Source organism: Gadus morhua, chromosome 5 (assembly GCF_902167405.1).
Source record: "Gadus morhua chromosome 5, gadMor3.0, whole genome shotgun sequence".
Lineage (NCBI taxonomy): Eukaryota > Metazoa > Chordata > Actinopteri > Gadiformes > Gadidae > Gadus > Gadus morhua.
The window spans coordinates 22,574,909-22,592,674 of record NC_044052.1 but is presented as its reverse complement, the minus strand read 5'-3'; the positions used below and the strand labels follow the sequence as shown (position 1 = coordinate 22,592,674).

General features: G+C 48.1%; 3 protein-coding genes across 3 annotated transcripts in view; 1 reads left to right on the top strand and 2 right to left on the bottom strand.

Moving 5' to 3' along the window:
* LOC115544457 (uncharacterized) overlaps window positions 1–773 on the top strand; it is a 993,561-nt gene extending 992,788 nt beyond the window's left edge. The window contains exon 30 of the mRNA XM_030357421.1: window positions 416–773. Coding sequence (XP_030213281.1) covers window positions 416–457 — 42 coding nt within the window. The 3' untranslated portion in view covers window positions 458–773. The remainder of the gene's footprint in view (window positions 1–415) is intronic.
* A 3,658-nt stretch (window positions 774–4,431) lies between these two features.
* sptssa (serine palmitoyltransferase, small subunit A) lies at window positions 4,432–6,011 on the bottom strand. Its single transcript, XM_030357418.1, has 2 exons — window positions 5,842–6,011; window positions 4,432–5,106 (listed from the first exon to the last, which is right to left on the bottom strand). The coding sequence occupies exons 1-2, from the start codon at window positions 5,942–5,944 to the stop codon at window positions 5,003–5,005; spliced, it is 207 nt and encodes a 68-aa protein (XP_030213278.1). The 5' UTR covers window positions 5,945–6,011; the 3' UTR covers window positions 4,432–5,002.
* Window positions 6,012–6,470: 459 nt separating this feature from the next.
* Window positions 6,471–10,546, bottom strand: eapp (e2f-associated phosphoprotein). Its single transcript, XM_030357178.1, has 6 exons — window positions 10,363–10,546; window positions 9,788–9,969; window positions 8,965–9,066; window positions 8,629–8,743; window positions 7,938–8,060; window positions 6,471–7,256 (listed from the first exon to the last, which is right to left on the bottom strand). Exons 1-6 carry the CDS (start codon window positions 10,437–10,439, stop codon window positions 6,854–6,856), a joined length of 1,002 nt encoding a protein of 333 aa, XP_030213038.1. The 5' UTR covers window positions 10,440–10,546; the 3' UTR covers window positions 6,471–6,853.
* Window positions 10,547–17,766: the final 7,220 nt, after the last annotated feature.

The following is a 17,766-nucleotide window of genomic DNA, read 5'->3' as shown; positions in this document are numbered from 1 at the left end:
AGCGCCTCAACACCAACTGAACAAACTGCCACAACAATACCGGCCTCCATCTTGTCTCCTGACGTCAGAAGAACCACCGAATGGCAGCTGTGGTCACTGCACACGGCGTCTGATTTAACCACAATAAAAAACATGGATTTGGTCATAGTTTATCAAGATTGTTTTGCAGTGTTGTGTTGTGTTGTAATGAACTGTATTGTAAATGTTGACAACAAACCTTTGACCCTGGCACTAACTTTCAATTCGGTTAGTCATTAAAGTCAGGTCGTATTTTATTGTGTACTAAAGGTGAGATTATTGTGCTGTGCACTAAAAGTCTGGATGTTTCATGGTGTTGTATTGTGTACTACAGTGAGATCATCCTTGTGTTGTGTACTAAAGTGAAATCATCATTGTGTTGTGTTGCGTTCCCTAGGTGGAGCAGGGTGAAGAGACAACAGCGTCACCAGCGTCATAACACCTAAACTGCCAACACACAAAATGGAGTCCAGTGAAGTATGAGCTGTAATGGTGCTGGGAGATTCCAGAGACACGACAGCCTCACCGCCCACGGTGTCCAGGGTTACGCACAAACTTAAATTCTTAAATCATCAAGTGTGTGTGTGTGTGTGTGTGTGTGTGTGTGTGTGTGTGTGTGTGTGTGTGTGTGTGTGTGTGTGTGTGTGTGTGTGTGTGTTTTGTCCATCAGCATGAGACATCTGATATCAGAACGCAGTAGTCTCTCTGACTTTCACTTTCCTTTGACTCCTCTTGCACAAAACAAACATACCCTCTCTCTCTCTCTCTCTCTCTCTCTGGGTCCTAATGTCTCTCTCTCTCTCTCTCTCTCTCTCTCTCTCTCTCTCTCTCTCTCTCTCTCTCTCTCTCTCTCTCTCTCTCTCTCTCTCTCTCTCTCTCTCTCTCTCTCTCTCTCTCTCTCTCTCTCTCTCTCTCTCTCTCTCTCTCTCTCTCTCACTCACTCACTCACTCACTCACTCACTCACTCACTCACTCACTCACTCACTCACTCACTCACTCACTCACTCACTCACTCACACAGACCACATCTACGTATTTTCCTGGTACAAGAGGACCTACAGTGTGTATATATCCTGTCACATTAGACTTCAGCAGTAATTGATAAATGTTCAGTCTAGTAAACCGACATCCAGCCCGCGTCGCCTCGTCTGAACCCACGCGGAGGAAAGAGTCACTTTCTCTTTCGGACGACCACGGGATTTATTTGATATCACAGTACTAATGACTTAGAAAAAATAAAACAAACTCCATTCATAGACTATTGGTCAAGAGTCGCCTTGGCCAGATCCGCAATGATATGCGAAGTTGAAGCGTTCATGAGTGACAACAATACCACAAAATAAAATCTAATAAAGACGCCCCATTGTAACATGAGCAGCTATGACTCAGTGGAGATAACCCCTCCCACTCTATGGCTCAGAGGAGATAACCCCTCCCACTTATTGAGTCTTTCTTGCCCGAGTGTTATTAGCGTTATGATATAGATATAATTGGATTGGGGTTGTGATTCGAACGTTACATGCACATCTGTTGATTTAGCATGGAAATGTGTTTTATGTTTTTCCGGTTTTAATATTACTGTTGATTGGAACAAATGTATTGTAGCGGCAACCAAGAAGTACACAGAGTCAGGTTTTAACTCAACTGTAGCTCTATGTCCCATACACCGCACACCTGCAGCCTACTTTTATTCCACACCACAGATGCATAAGGAAACAGCAGACCCAATGAACAAACATGACATTGTCAGTGATGGTGGCGGAAACGATAAACACACATGTTAACATTGAACAACAGACAACTAAATAACACCCCGAACCCATTAACCCCACTTAACCTAGTAACAAACAAGAACGTCAAAAAAGCCTTTCATCAACTGAAAACACTAACTCCCAGGATCCCCTACGCGACCCCGGAGGAGTCGCCACAGTATGTGTCTTTCTTGCCCGAGTGTTATTAGCGTTATAATATAGATATAATTGGATTGTGATTGTGATTCGAACGTTGAATGCAACGTTAAACGTTAAATCTGGTGATTTAGCATGGAAATGTGTTTTATGTTTTCCCGGTTTAAATGTTAATGTGGATTGGAAGAAATGTATGTAGGCCTATACTGTGTTGAACGTTGGCAAGTGTCTTTGGAACCATTTCTCTGAAATATAAGCTGTGTTGCATGTTGAGTAAACATCAGAGGTAAAGGACAGACATTTTGTATTGGGCTACTTACCTGGGGGTAGGGGCGCTTCACCTGTTTAGCCGAATCTTAGGCCCAATCCCATTTTTATCCCTTACCCCTCCCCCTTCTTTTAAAGGGGTAAGGGGGAGGGGGAAGGCGTACCCTTACCCCTTCAAAACAAGGGGGAGTGGTAAGGGTAAGGGGTAGTAATGGGATTGGGCCTTAGTAAAGTAGGGGGGTGGAGTCAGGTCGCAAACACTGCACACACTTTAGGCGATCCCTCAGGACATCATGAATCCTACTTTCCCCCTGTCTAGTAAGCTACCGTTGATCTAGACGGCTACACAGCGCACAACGTGTGCATTCACCTGGACATTGAAGCCACAGGCATTGGGTGTGGGGGACCTAGATCCTGTCCCACTCAGTCCTCTCCAGAACTGTTAGCCCTACAAGGCGGCAGGAATAATCTTGCCTTTAAGAGTATCTATACGATTGTGTGAAAATAGCTATGAGATTTGCAAGTGATAAACTGTGACATAATTGAGGTAGTGCATTGAATTGTTTGTATCGCATTGAGACTGATTTAATATCTTGCACTACTCTCATTCTTTCTACACTTTCTACTTCTACGGGACAAAATACCCATCTTGTCATAGAAGTAGTCAAAATAAACCACTTGCATGTAAATCATTGAATTCACATATGTAGCAGAACAAAGAAAGCTTTAAGTGACTGCTCGAGAAAACTGTTTCTTGGTTGAATGAGTTTTCTGAGTTCAGTGTGTGTGCTCAAGCAGAGCAATGGCGGCCAAAGTTAGTCTTGTGACATGCTTAGCTAGCCACATTTAAGATCTGCTCGAGTGATTTTAATATTATTTTTCGTTTTAAGTTGATAAATATATCATTCATGTCCACCTGTTAACATGTACAGTTCCATTATGATTATTCATCAAATAATCATAATTATTTATTTATTCTTAATAATTCATTCATAGAATCTGATTACTATTGTTATCATTACCGATTAGGCCTGTTATTATACTGTCTTCATTCCACTGAGTTTTGAAATGCTTTAAATCTCAAGATAAGTGCCACAAATAATACGACATCACTTCCATGCCTACTCTTACTTATGCCATTATTTTTTTTATAAAACGCACAAAACCGAAGCTGTCATTTCCCTTCACTGCGTTTCGTCCTGTTCGACTCAACTTAATTAGAATGAACGGCCTTCAGACAACTACCAGAGCCACTTACTTCCCAGCTGCGCGCTGCTGCCCCCTGGCGGTGCGTTGGTGTTCTTGGTTTGGCGGAGACCTCAGAAGGAGTAAACGCATTAGCACTTTCAGACGCCTTGAACCCCTTTAAACTAGAGCCCGACCGATACTGGATGTTCGGGGCAGTGGCCGAAACCGATCTCTGTACGGCACAATGACCTGTGGCCCCTACCTGCTCCTAAAAGACCTGTCTCTGTACTGTCTTAACACCTACCGGCTCTTAATCACCTGTCTCCATGCTGTCTAACCCCCACCTGCTCCTTAATGACCTGTGTACCCTCCAACCCCTATCTGCTGCTGAATGACCTCTTTATACCATCTAATGGTGCGTTCACATCGCTGGAAATTATGGGGAAAAACATTTTCTCGACCACGGAAAGTTCGCGTGAACGCCACCTCATGACGCTGTTACGATTCTACTTCGTATGGTTTACTTGTGACGCGCATGAACATGGAGGAACATGAACATTTGACTCAATATCAAAGAATCAACCATCATATCACATATTTTACCATTGATCGACGTAACGTCTGTTGGAATGACTTTGCTCAGTTTTAAACGTTGTGTACTGGTAAACCAGCACTAGATAAGGGCAAGTACTGCCTTCCATCAGTGGCTATACTGTATGTGCTTCTCATAAATAACAGCAAAAGGATAGTAGGTGATAAGGAAATTAAGGCATGCAAACTTGAAACTAATCTTACTAAGTTCTGTTCAGTTCTGACTGTTTTTTATCGAGTGAAGAACTTTTAGATTCCCAAACGGCTGTTATCCAAGTGCACATGAACGGTCGCCGTCGGGAACACGAGTGAGCGTCATCACTGGCGAGCCGTCTCGTTTGAACGCGCCTGAAACCCCATCTGCACGTCAAACTGTAAAAACGCACCGAGGCGTGTTGCAGCCCTCTAGTGGTGTCCTGCGGTAACAACACCAGCCGGTGGCCGAGGAGAACGCGTTCAGTCAAGTTAAATAACCCTTTTATTAAAAGTTGAAATCACCTCAGTTTATTATTAACATCGTTAAAGGTATGTAGTGATGAATTTACACTTCCGGAGCAAACCAATTAGGAAACACTTAGAAAAATGTCTACACCCGGTTATTGAAAAGGCACAGCGGGCTCTAGAAGGATCTCTAAGGCGTGTCCCGGCTGAGACGGGGGAGTGTCAGGGAGTTCCGCGCCCCCCCCCGCAACGAGGAAAAACCATTGGCCGGGGAGACGGGGGTCTGCAGTGGGTCGGTCCAAACCAAGCAGAGTTCAGGAGCAGGTGGGCGTGGCCCGTCGACATTTATAAAACAATAACCCTGCAGGGGGCTGTCAATCATCTGAGGCTCCTCCTCCGGCCCCTCCCACCAGAGAGCAGAGTTCCGTCAGGCGGCGGAGCTCAAGCCTTCAGTGGAACCACCGAGTTACAGACGGAAGGAAGAAAACAAAGCGGCGTCTTCACGGCATCCAGCTGGACACCCAGGGCGACCGACCGACACCCTCCATGGGTGAGAGAGGGGGAGAGGGGGGAGAGCGAGGGAGAGGGGGTCACTGGAGCAGCTGGAAGTAGGTGAGGATGGCCATGATGTGCTGGGGGATGAAGACGTAGCCGGTGTAGACCGCCATGGCGGCCACTGACACCAGCAGGGAGTCTGGGAGGGCGTGGTCACAGGAAACAACACACACCAACTTCCTGTTGCTCCCCAGCATCTCGCCCTTCACCTACACCTGCTTCTACTGGAGTTCTTCTGTACTTATTGATGGCTTTCTGCTAATAACATCTACATGTAGGAATCATAACATCTACATAAAGCACTAAATAACATCTACATGTAGGAATCAATAACATCAACACGTAGGACTATTTAACATCTACACGTAGGACTAAATAACATCTACACGTAGGACTAATTAACATCTAAATGTAGGACTTAATAACATCCACATGTAAATAATTTAAGTTACAACTATGAAATAACTCTACCCCAGTCGAGTTCACACGATATCACTTCTATTTTAGAGTGAGGACACATCACTCCTGTCTTAACGTGAGAACACATCACTCCTGTCTTAACGTGAGAACACATCCCTCCTGTTTTGGTGTGAGGATATCACTCCTGTCTTAACTTGAGGACACATCACTCCTGTCTTAACGTGAGGACACATCACACCTGTCTTAACGTGAGGACACATCACTCCTGGCTAAAGGACACACAGCATCACTCCTGTCTTAGTGTGAGGACACACAAGTGACGAAACGGCGGTTGGAACTTGTGGAGGAACAACCTGTACTGAGGCTAACGCCTTAGCTCACCTGGCTAACGGTAGTTAGCATATTTGCTCGGCTTGTAGCCTTATCTTACGGGTTTCGAAGCGGAAAAGGATACTGAAGATGGTCCGCTCCCATGGCTCCAGCATGTAGAGCGCCGTGACCAGGAGGTACTGGTAGTAGAACCAGGAAAGCTGCTTCCAGCAGTCTCCTAAAGCCATCTTACAACCTTCTGCTCTTCCGGATGCTCCCTGCTGGGGACGACGCGCGGTCACATGGTACTGCCGTCCGGCCAATCACCAATCAGAGGGACTTCCCGTAACCGCTCTGCTTAATTACGACAGCAGTTGAGCGCGATTTCAAAGTAAAAGTAGTATTTTTCGCCCAAAAGGGAATTCATACACTGGTTTATTTAACCAGTATACAAATATAATATTAAAACGTACAATTTCAACACAAGGCTGATGCCTTTATATTTGGGCTGCTTCTAACCTAGTAATTTCCCCAGTGAAAATATATATTTTTTCAATGTTCAACTAAGAAAGGCTATCCAAACCACTAAATAACTAACTCTACAACTACCCATTTTATATACCACGTATGCGTGTTCTTTAAACTCAATCTGTAGTACACATTAATAAAACCCATTAGGGGAATAGTTCTGGAACGTTTGTTTATTTTACAAACAGTTTCTGGTCAAAGCGGTCCTGATAATTAAATCAATGATCAATAATGACACCAGGACACAAACTATATCAGATCATTTAGTAAACAAGGCAGCGATCAGATACAAAAAACATGTTAAAATCCCTTCCAGAAGGCGGTTAAAAAGTCCACAAAAAATGAAACGCAAACCCTTGCGGCCCCGTGGACTGAAATGAAAAGAGGCCTCGCCTCGGTCGGTGGGCCTATCTGCTCTCAACGTTCATAGCCCTGACGAACCACGCTATTGTCTGCAGTACACAGACTAGCCACCAGGTGGCAGTGCACACCAAGACACCAAGTCACCCCCCTGCTCACTGAGCCCCAGCATGGAACCCTCAACCCCAGAACGGGCAAAGGGCGATGCCTCGCTCAGAGACCAATCCCGGGTCAGATATGGGGTCCGTGGTCTGTGTGGGGGGGGGGGGTCAGCAGTGGCTGGCCAGGATGTTGAAGAAGTGGAAGACGTCCTCCTGGTCCACCACCGCCACCTCCGTGGAGCACTCGCTGCACTGGACCGGGTGGTACACCTCCTCCCCGGCCATCCCCCTGGGCCCCGGGGCGCCTCCTCTGGGGGCCGGGGCCTCTTCCAGCGCTGATCCTCTTCCTCCCAGCTCCTGGCCTGCTGCTCCTCCTGGCGTCCCCCCCTCCTCCTCCTCCTCCTCCTCCTCTTCCTCCTCCTGCTGCCGCTGCCCCTTGTTCCGGGGGTTCCTCCTCTTGGGCCTCCTTCTCCTCCTCTCCTGCAGGGCCTTGTACCGCAGCACCTGGTCCTTCTTCACCGAGCAGTTCATCACGAACATGGCGCGGTACTGGGTCCGGTACTTCTCATGCCTGGGGACGGAACCAACACCGCGGCGTCATTTAGCCATCAGTCAGAGCACCGGGGCATTTGGTATTCTTGTAAGGTTCACTCGGTCAATGATTATTAAAAGAAAAATAGCACATCATATCATATAAAAGAACCAACATGGTGGGACTGGGGACAGAACCAACATGTCCGCACTTGGGAACCTCTCATGTATTATTATTGTACGATGTGTGCTATTATTAATAATGAAATGATAAACGTGTAATCACGGTGGGCTTAGACACCAGTGGGAGTACAAAATGGCCACCAGGGCGCATCTCAGCAGGTGAGAGGCCTTGTATAAACATTATTATGCTATGGGTTTATATATGCAGGAGCATGCTGTTGGTCCTACTATGTTAATATACACATCAGCTGGACAGGAAGTGGTACATGGACTGCAGTCATACAGCACTTTTCTAACCAGTGGCCACTGATGGTGCTTTACAATATGGCCTCACATTCACACACCGACGGAGCCGTCAACCATTCAAGGCGACAGCCAGCTCGTCGGGAGCAGTCAAGTTGAGGGGTCGTGCTCAGGGACACCTCGACACTCAACTAGGAGGAGCCGGGGATCGGACTAGCACCCTCTCGGTGACCAGCCAGCCCGCGCTACCTCCTGGGCCCCATGGCGCCCCCCTGTGGTAGTGGGGTGTCCTCACCTCTGGCAGTCCAGACACAGAGTGATCATGCAGGCCGGACAGTTGAGCACCGCGTCGCTGCTGGGGAGCCCCGGAAGACCTGGACCGGAGCGGGACTTCCCTGAGCCGGGTCTCCTGCTGTACCTGCAGAGAGACACGCAGTGAGGACAGGCTGGCGGGTACAGGCTGGACCCACTCAGACAGACGGGTGGTCATGGGTCCTGGAGGCCACCTGGAGGGAGGCCCCCGAGAGAACACCTGGAGGGAGGCCCCCGAGAGAACACCTGGAGGGAGGCCCCCTCCAAGCCAGCTTTGGGCCTCCAGTGGTACGAGCCGGGAGTGTTAACCAGGTCTACAGGGACATAGTCCGGCTCTACAGGGACGTGGTCCGGGTCTACAGGGACGTGGTCCGGGTCTACAGGGACGTAGTCCGGGTCTACAGGGACGTAGTCCGGCTGTACAGGGACGTAGTCCGGCTGTACAGGGACGTAGTCCGGCTGTACAGGGACGTAGTCCGGCTGTACAGGGACGTAGTCCGGCTCTACAGGGACGTAGTCCGGCTCTACAGGGACGTAGTCCGGCTGTACAGGGACGTAGTCCGGCTCTACGGGTCTACAGGGCCATGGTCCGGGTCTACAGGGCCATGGTCCGGTTCTACAGGGACATGGTCCGGGTCTACAGGTCCCGGTCCCGGTCCACTTGCAGTACTCACGCTCTGCGTCTAGAGTCCACCCAGGCCTGGTCTCGGTCGTCCTCGTCCGGGTCGTAGAACAGCTCCTCATTGGTCTGAACGCTCCTCTGCCTCCGCTTCCTGCCTGTGGAACTGCCTGGGTGGGTGGGGGGAGCACTTCCTGTTAGAGCTTTGTGGATGCTGCTGGTTACCATGGTTACCGGAAGGCTCCGCCACAGGTAAAATACCAGCAGCAGAACTTATCAGCACAGACTGCCAGTGAGCCAGTGGATACTGGTGAATGTGTCGGTCCTTACTGGGAGTGTCCTCAGTACTACCAGTGAGCCAGTGGATACTGGTGAATGTGTCGGTCCTTACTGGGAGTGTCCTCGTCTTCTGAGTCCGAATCGAAGTAGATCTTGTCGTACATGTTGGCCTCTGGGAGCGCGGACTGGGAGGCCGTCCCTTCTGATGGCCCCACTGCAACAGCACAGCGTCACAGCACGGCGTCACAGCACAGCGTCACAGCACAGCGTCACAGCACAGCGTCACAGCACAGCGTCACAGCACAGCGTCACAGCACAGCGTCACATCACAGCGTCACAGCACAGCGTCACATCACAGGCGTCACATCACAGCGTCACAGCACAGCGTCACAGCACAGCGTCACAGCACAGCGTCACATCACAGGCGTCACATCACAGCGTCACAGCACAGCACAGCGTCACAGCACAGCGTCACAGCACAGCGTCACAGCACAGCGTCACAGCACAGCGTCACAGCACAGCGTCACAGCACAGCGTCACAGCACAGCGTCACAGCACAGCGTCACAGCACAGCGTCACAGCACAGCGTCACATCACAGCACGGCGTCACAGCACGGCGTCACAGCACAGCGTCACAGCACAGCGTCACATCACAGGCGTCACAGCACAGCGTCACAGCACAGCGACACAGCACAGCGTCACAGCACAGCGTCACAGCACAGGCGTCACATCACAGGCGTCACATCACAGGCGTCACAGCACAGCGTCACAGCACAGCAGTCACATCACATCAGTCACATCACAGGCGTCACATCACAGCAGTCACATCACAGGCGTCACATCACAGCAGTCACATCCCATCACAGCAGTCACATCACAGGTGTGAGGTATGTGTGTGTAGTGTGTGTATGATGTGCGTATATAGTGTTTCGTACCTGCAGCCAGGGGACCCCAGGTGGTCTCCAGGGTCTTCAGCGTGCCGCTGAGCTCCGCCTCCATTTCCTTCTCGAACTCATCCCCGCTGGACGCCTCGCTCTCCCCGGTCAGGTACTCCCGGATCAGCCGCCGCTTCTGGTCCGCCGTCCCGTTCAGCAGCACCTCCAGCTCGTCCTCAGAGCTGCGCGCACACACACACACACACACACACACACACACACACACACACACACACAGTTTTAGAAACTAAGTTGAGCAGAACTTGGGATGATCTTGAATCTACTCCTCCATCGGCTCCTCTTCGCTTTGAATTCATTTCCATAGCGACCAAAATGGGTCAGTGTGATGTGATGTAACAGCGGGGGGTCAGTGTGATGTGATGTTAGTCATGTGATAGTCATGTTTGGTTTCGTGGAGACTCCACCGTCTGCCACGCCTCACTCCACACGTACTGAATCGGTTTAGTTTAAAGGATCTCAGTCCTTCCCTCCAGCTACGCTCCTGTTGTTGACATGTTAGCATTAGCAACGTGATTAGCATCCTGACTAGCAGTCCAGCTAGCAGCTAGTCTCACCTGCTGGCCCGCTCCTCGTCGCTGGGCTCCTCCAGCTCGTACGAGTCTCCATCTCCGGGTTTGACGAGTCCGTTCATCTTTGGGCCCTTAACACTTTATCTATACTCTTCTTCAGCTGTACGACAACAACACGATGGAAACGCGGAGTGACGTCAGAGACCGGATATATAAAACCCGCTTGTGTCCGACATCCGGTGGAGAACACGGAGTGTCAAAGTAAAAGCCCCCGTGGCGCTTTCAGAAAATACCTCAGTGATTCCGCATAACAACAGCACAACACACAGCACTACAGACAACACGACAGACAACACGACACACAACACTACACACAGACATACACGACCGCTACCGTGCTGCTATTGAAGAGCGCCTCGGACGATGTGGGAGGAATTGTATTGTTCCTTTTATGCATTAAATTTCGTTGATGAACATGGTTCAGATTCAATTGATTTCTTAATATTATTTTAGGCGCGTCTGGTTTGCATTGTTGACGGGTGCAGGAATCACAACATTAACAATCAAATGTAAACGAGTGAGAATTCAAAGATAATCGTATAAATCCGCCACTAGATGGCGCTACGGGGCAGCAGATGATTCCTCTGGCAGTCTAATATACGGATAGGCTTTTATGTTGTTGTTTTAATATCAAATGAATAACAACATATAAACATGACAATTCACAGAATAATAACCGGTATCAAGTCCACCCCACGAGTCTGTAAACACTCGACATATCTTGACACATAAACAACACTTGGAATAGCTGCGTCTCCCAGTAGAAGACTGGTTGTATTGGACAGCTCCCAGTAGAACCAGCATTAGACTGCGGCCCAACTGGGCAGCTCCTCGTAGAACCAGTGTTGGACTGTTTCAACTGGTAAGCTCAGAAGACTGTGGTTGTACTGGGCGGCTCCCAGTATAAAACATTGGTTCTACTGGGCAGCTTCTAGTAGAACCAGTAACAGACTTTAGATGTAGTGGGCAGCTCCCAGTACAACTGGTTTTAGTCTGTGGCCAAAATGGGCAGCTCACAGTAGGACCAGTAGCAGTGTTTGTACTGGGTGTGTGTGTAGTTAGGACGCCATGTCTTTCTCATTTTCTCTGTGACACTAAACAATTCCTTTGTTTTACCCTGACTCCCCCCCTGCACACACACACACACACACACACACACACACACACACACACACACACACACACACACACACACACACACACACACACACACACACACACACACACACAGACGTCATCCACTGTCTCAGCTTCACTGCGCGACAAGCTAATTTAGCCAATTACACACACAGGTGTGATGCTAATTTCCCCTAGCTCACAGCTAGCTCCTAGAGGAGGTAAAAAATAACATAATTACACACATCTGTCCACACTCTCTCCCTCTCTCTCTCTCTCTCTCTCTCTCTCTCTCTCTCTCTCTCTCTCTCTCTCTCTCTCTCTCTCTCTCTCTCTCTCTCTCTCTCTCGCTCTCTCTCTCTCGCTCTCTCTCCTGTTATAAAAGCAGGACTGCCAGGTTGGATAATAGCAGACAAGACAATGGGCAGAAAAATAAGTGCATTTGTTTGTGTGTGTGTGTGTTTGTGTGTGTGTGTGTGTGTGTGTGTGTGTGTGTGTGTGTGTGTGTGTGTGTGTGTGTGTGTGTGTGTGTGTGTGTGTGTGTGTGTGTGTGTGTGTGTTTGAGTGTGTGTGTTTGTGACTGTGTGTGTGTGTGAGTGTGGAGGCATCCGGTGTTTCTCGTCTCTGCGTTTTCAGTATTTTCTGTAATTTTCTCAGATTGTCTGCTCTTAGACAATTACCCGCTCTGTCTGCTGTGAGGAAGTGTGTGTGTGTGTGTGTGTGTGTGTGTGTGTGTGTGTGTGTGTGTGTGTGTGTGTGTGTGTGTGTGTGTGTGTGTGTGTGTGTGTGTGTGTGTGTGTGTGTTATTTATGCATATGGGTGTGCATGTGTGAGTGCACACTGTTTTTTGTGCACAAACACAGTACATGAAATCAAAACAAATAGAGGCTTTTATTTTGCGTTCCGTGGTGAACGCTGACTTGAGAAGCTTCCTGTCTGCCAACGAGGGAAGCAAAGTTCTGTCACGTTCTCCGTTCTCCAGAAGAACCAAACACATCAGGAAGACTTTCTTATTGTCTGGCTCGTCAACAAACAAACAAACAAGCAGACTGGATGTTGTTCTTGGTTTGGAGGGGTCTTTATTAATCCAGCCTGGATGTGGTTCTTGTTTTGGGGGTCTAAGACTTTATTAATCCAGCCTGGATGTGGATCTTGGTTTGGGGGGGTCTTTATTAATCCAGACTGGATGTGGATCTTGGTTTGGGGGGTCTAAAATGTTTAAGAGTTGCGTGATAAATAAGTGATGTACCATCCATGCTTCATAAATCCTGTTGTCCTCACCCGGGTCCTCACGTTAACATGCAGAGTCACATGACATAACAGGAGATGAGGACAGAGCATGTGCAACAATCACCCGTTGTGCATCACCACAAGCGTTTGTTTTGGTCGTCATGGAAACCTTGAGCTATCTACGATGGCCGTGTCATGGCAACAAGCATGTGGTTTGGAGGGGTTTGATCTCAGGTCATTTGAACAGTACCCCTCTGTACCGGGAACCAGCAGACAAACCACCTCTCTGAACATAGAACATAGAGCTGCACATAGAACATAGAGCTGCACATATAACATAGAGCTGAACATATAACAGAGCTGCACAGATAATATAGAGCTGAACATATAACATAGAGCTGCACACAAAACATAGAGCTGAACATATAACATAGAGCTGCACATATAACATAGAGCTGCACACAAAACATAGAGCTGAACATATAACATAGAGCTGCACATAGAACATAGAGTTTAACATATAATATAGAGCTGAACATATAACAGAGCTGAATATAGAGCTGAACATAAAACATAGAGCTAATCATATAAAATAGAGCTAATCATATAAAAAAAATTGTCAAAACAGACATGAGGAGAATGTTAGTGTTCCATAATGGATGCCTCCGACGAATATGCCAAGTCTCTTGGCCTAATAAGATCTCCAAAAATTACCTGTGCAGAAAAACGGGAAGCTGGAGCATCACCAAGAAGATTACGCACAGACGCCTGATATGGTTAGGACATGTGTATGGAGGATGGAGGAGGACCTCATCACAAAGGTCGCCTTAAGATGGACACCACCAGGCAAAAGAAAACCTGGGAGCAGAACTGACACAAGAGCTGGAACAGATGAACCTGGGGAGAGGCCCAACATACTGCCAGGGACCGAGTGGAATGGAGGGTGCTCATTGAGGCCTTATGTCCCATAGGGGACAAAGAGTAGTAGTAATCATATTACATAGAGCTGAACTTATAACAGAACTAATCATACAACATAGAGCTGAAGATAAAACATAGAGCTTATCATATAACATAGAGCTGAACTTATAGCATAGAGCTGTTCATAGAACATAGAGCTGTTAATATAACATAGAGCTGTTCATAGAACATAGAGCTGTTCATATAACATAGAGCTGTCCATAGAACATAGAGCTGAACATATAACATAGAGCTGTTCATAGAACATAGAGCTGTTCATATAACATAGAGCTGTTCATATAACATAGAGCTATCATAGAACATAGAGCTGTTCATAGAACATAGAGCTTTTCATAGAACATAGAGCTGTTCATAGAACAAAGAGCTGATCATATAACATAGAGCGGATCAAATCATTAATAGGGCTACCCTAGCGCTATGCTAATGCTATACATGAGTGCTTATTATTGCATCATGTTAATAATGGTCCCTTAATGTACCCGTTTTGTAAAGCGGTCCTGATACGTATCTTCTGTGTTGATGTGAAGCTACATCAGCATACTCTCCATGTCCGCCCGGCCTCGGGGAGAGCGGCGCTCGTGCTAGCGTAGCTGTCACTGCTAGCATGGCTGCGCAGGGCTAACCGTGGGTGACAGGGAGAGGGTGCGTGCGCTGAAACTAGGCGACATGTTTGAAAACACTGTCACTTAGAGGAAAGGTTGGGGGTTCTGTTCCCTGTGTGGCTGAGTAGGTGGAGCAAGGCACTAACACTGCCGGGTTTGGGGGTGCTACTCCCTGTGTAGCCCAGTAGTCAGAGCAAGGCACAGTTGTGTGTGTATGGAAGGCATGTGTGTGTCCGTGTGTGTGTGTGTGTGTGAGCATGTGTGTGTGTGTGTGAGAACTAACCTCCAGGGCTCACAACACAGGAAGTTGACAGTTTGTAAAGATGTTTGATTGACAGCTTCTAATGTCCCAATCCAATTAGAGGGGGCGGGGCCGAGGGGGGGGCGGGGAGGGCTTTGTGTTAGTCTCAAGTCTCATCCCTAATGTCGAGTATGACTGTGTGTGTGTGTGTGTGTGTGTGTGTGTGTGTGTGTGTGTGTGTGTGTGTGTGTGTGTGTGTGTGTGTGTGTGTGTGTGTGTGTGTGTGTGTGTGTGTGTGAGGGACAAGGAGGTATAATGAAAGCTTGCACGAGTGTTTGATATGTGTGAGATGACATATATTTCCACCAAAAAACACACACACACACACACACACACACACACACACACACATTCTCTCACACACACACACACACACACACACACACACACACACACACACGCACATTCTCACACACACATATATAATTTGTTTTTTTCAGTCATGCTGTGCTGGGGCAGTGCTTTGTCTGCGACAGAAAGGGGGACATTGTGTGTGTGTGTGTGTGTGTGTGTGTGTGTGTGTGTGTGTGTGTGTGTGTGTGTGTGTGTGTGTGTGTGTGTGTGTGTGTGTGTGTGTGTGCCCGCGTGCTTTGGTGTGTTATCCCCTGTCCTGCACCAACAAGACCAGTCCACAGCATGACGGGTTTACAAAGTCTCCCAGTCTTCAGTGACTGCTTGGGACAGTGTGTTAGGTGTGTGTATAGGTGCGTGTGTGTGTGTGTGTGTTTGTGTGTGTGTGTGTGTGTGTGTGTGTGTGTGTGTGTGTGTGTGTGTGTGTGTGTGTGTGTAATGTGTCTATGTGTTAGCTGTGTGCATATATGTATATATGTGTATATCCTATATCTCTTACTAACCTTGTACTGTTATTGCGTACTTCTGAATGAATGTGCATTTAAAACTCTCCTATCCTGAATCTATATACTGCCATATATCTATGATCATATATCATACACGCTACTGTTATATCAATGATCAAATATCATACACGCTACTGTTATATCTATGATCATATATCATACATGCTACCTGGCAGTTCACCATGTGGAGATGTTAGAACCTGGGGTCTCGCTCACCCTGTCACATGTACCTCTAGAACCTGGGGTCTCCCTCACCCTGTCTCCTGTACCTCTAGAACCTGGGGTCTCCTTCACCCTGTCACCTGTACCTGCACTTCCTCAGCGGCCTCAGGTTGCCGCGACGACCCGGCCAGCGAGTGGGGTCAGCGAGGCGAGCGTCAGCTGACCTGCAGCGCCGAGGCTCGGTGTCCCTGGGAGGCACGCCCCCGTCTCATTGGACGAAGACGTGTTGTGAGTGACGCAAATGGAAGCTCTTTATTGGTTGACTTCCCTTTTGGTGGTCATGTGACCAAAGGGAAACACCGGATTTGGAAACAGGCGTGAGTACGGATGATATGCGTACAACTGACCTGTGATATACATGTACTCAATGTTACCACTCTGTGGAAAAAATATCTATTGGACCACAGGACACCATAGAAGTGAGAGATGTGTGTTTGTGTGTGTGTGTGTGTGTGTGTGTGTGTGTGTGTGTGTGTGTGTGTGTGTGTGTGTGTGTGTGTGTGTGTGTGTGTGTGTGTGTCTGTGTCTGTGTGTGTGTGTGTGTGTGTGTGTGTGTGTGTGTGTGTGTGTGTGTGTGCGCCCGCGTGTGTGTTTCTGTGTGTATCCATTACAGTGCTACAGTGTGTTGTTGTTTTTAGGACGCTGGTGCTAACACGGATCATCAACAAGAAGTCAGTCAGGCGTCCTCTCTCTCTCTCTCTCTCTCTCTCTCTCTCTCTCTCTCTCTCTCTCTCTCTCTCTCTCTCTCTCTCTCTCTCTCTCTCTCTCTCTCTCTCTCTCTCTCTCTCTCTCTTTCTCTCTTTCCCCTAATGCTTCATATTTCAGAAAAATATGAAGTAAATCAGATTATTAATATCAATCTGAATATGTAGCCGACAATGGTATATCATGAATATTCATATTTGTGTTTCAAAACTAATCCTCCATTCAGTCCTCCAATCCATCCTCTCCTCTCCTCCTCACTCCTCTCCTCTCCTCTCCTCCTCTCCTCTCCTCTCCTCTCCTCTCCTCTCCTCTCCTCTCCTCTCCTCTCCTCTCCTCTCCTCTCCTCTCCTCCTCTCCTCTCCTCTCCTCTCTCCTCCTCTCCTTTCCTCTCCTCTCTCCTCTCTCCTCTCTCCTCCTCTTGTTGTCATTGATGTCAAGACGATCAAACATAACTGACTGTGTTCTATTCATCCCTTGCCCCCGGTCTCTCTCTCACACACACACACACACACTCTCAAACACACACTCTCAAACACACACACACACACACACACACTCTCTCTCACTCTCACATACACACATGCGCGTGCGTGCACGTGCGCGGCACTGCCTGTGTTTACTGTGTGTGAATTTAATATTGATTCCATGAAGAAGTTTCACTGTAACATGTCACAGCTGATCATCATCAGAGGCAGCCATGCAGAACCGGGCTGGTCTGCAGCACGCAATGTTGGGAGGGAGGGAGGGGGAGAGAGAGGGAGTGCCTACATAAACACTCATGCACGTTTTATGTTTGAAAATCGAGCCCTAGGGTAACTGGGAGAGACTTTATCCTGTTTATTATCTGTCCGTCTGACTGCATTTGTCTGCCGGTCTGTCTCTCTCTGTCTGTATGTCTGTCTCTCTCTCTCTGTCTGTATCGTCTGTCTCTCTCTCTGTCTGTATGTCTGTCTCTCTCTCTCTGTCTGTATCGTCTGCCTCTCTCTGTCTGTATTGTCTGTCTCTCTCTCTGTCTGTATGTCTGTCTCTCTCTCTGTCTGTATGTCTGTCTCTCTCTCTGTCTGCCGGTCTGTCTCTCTCTCTGTCTGTATGTCTGTCTCTCTCTGTCTGTATGTCTGTCTCTCTCTCTGTCTGCCGGTCTGTCTCTCTCTCTGTCTGTATGTCTGTCTATCTCTGTCTGTATGTCTGTCTCTCTCTCTGTCTGTATTGTCTGTCTCTCTCTCTGTCTGTATTGTCTGTCTAACTCTCTTTCTGTATGTCTGTCTCTCCCTCCGTCTGTATTGTCTGTCTACTTGTCTGTCTGTGATGATGGGTAAAGGAGAACAGAGGGCATTGTGGGTAGAACCCAGATGCTGAGCTAAGACTTCCATACTAC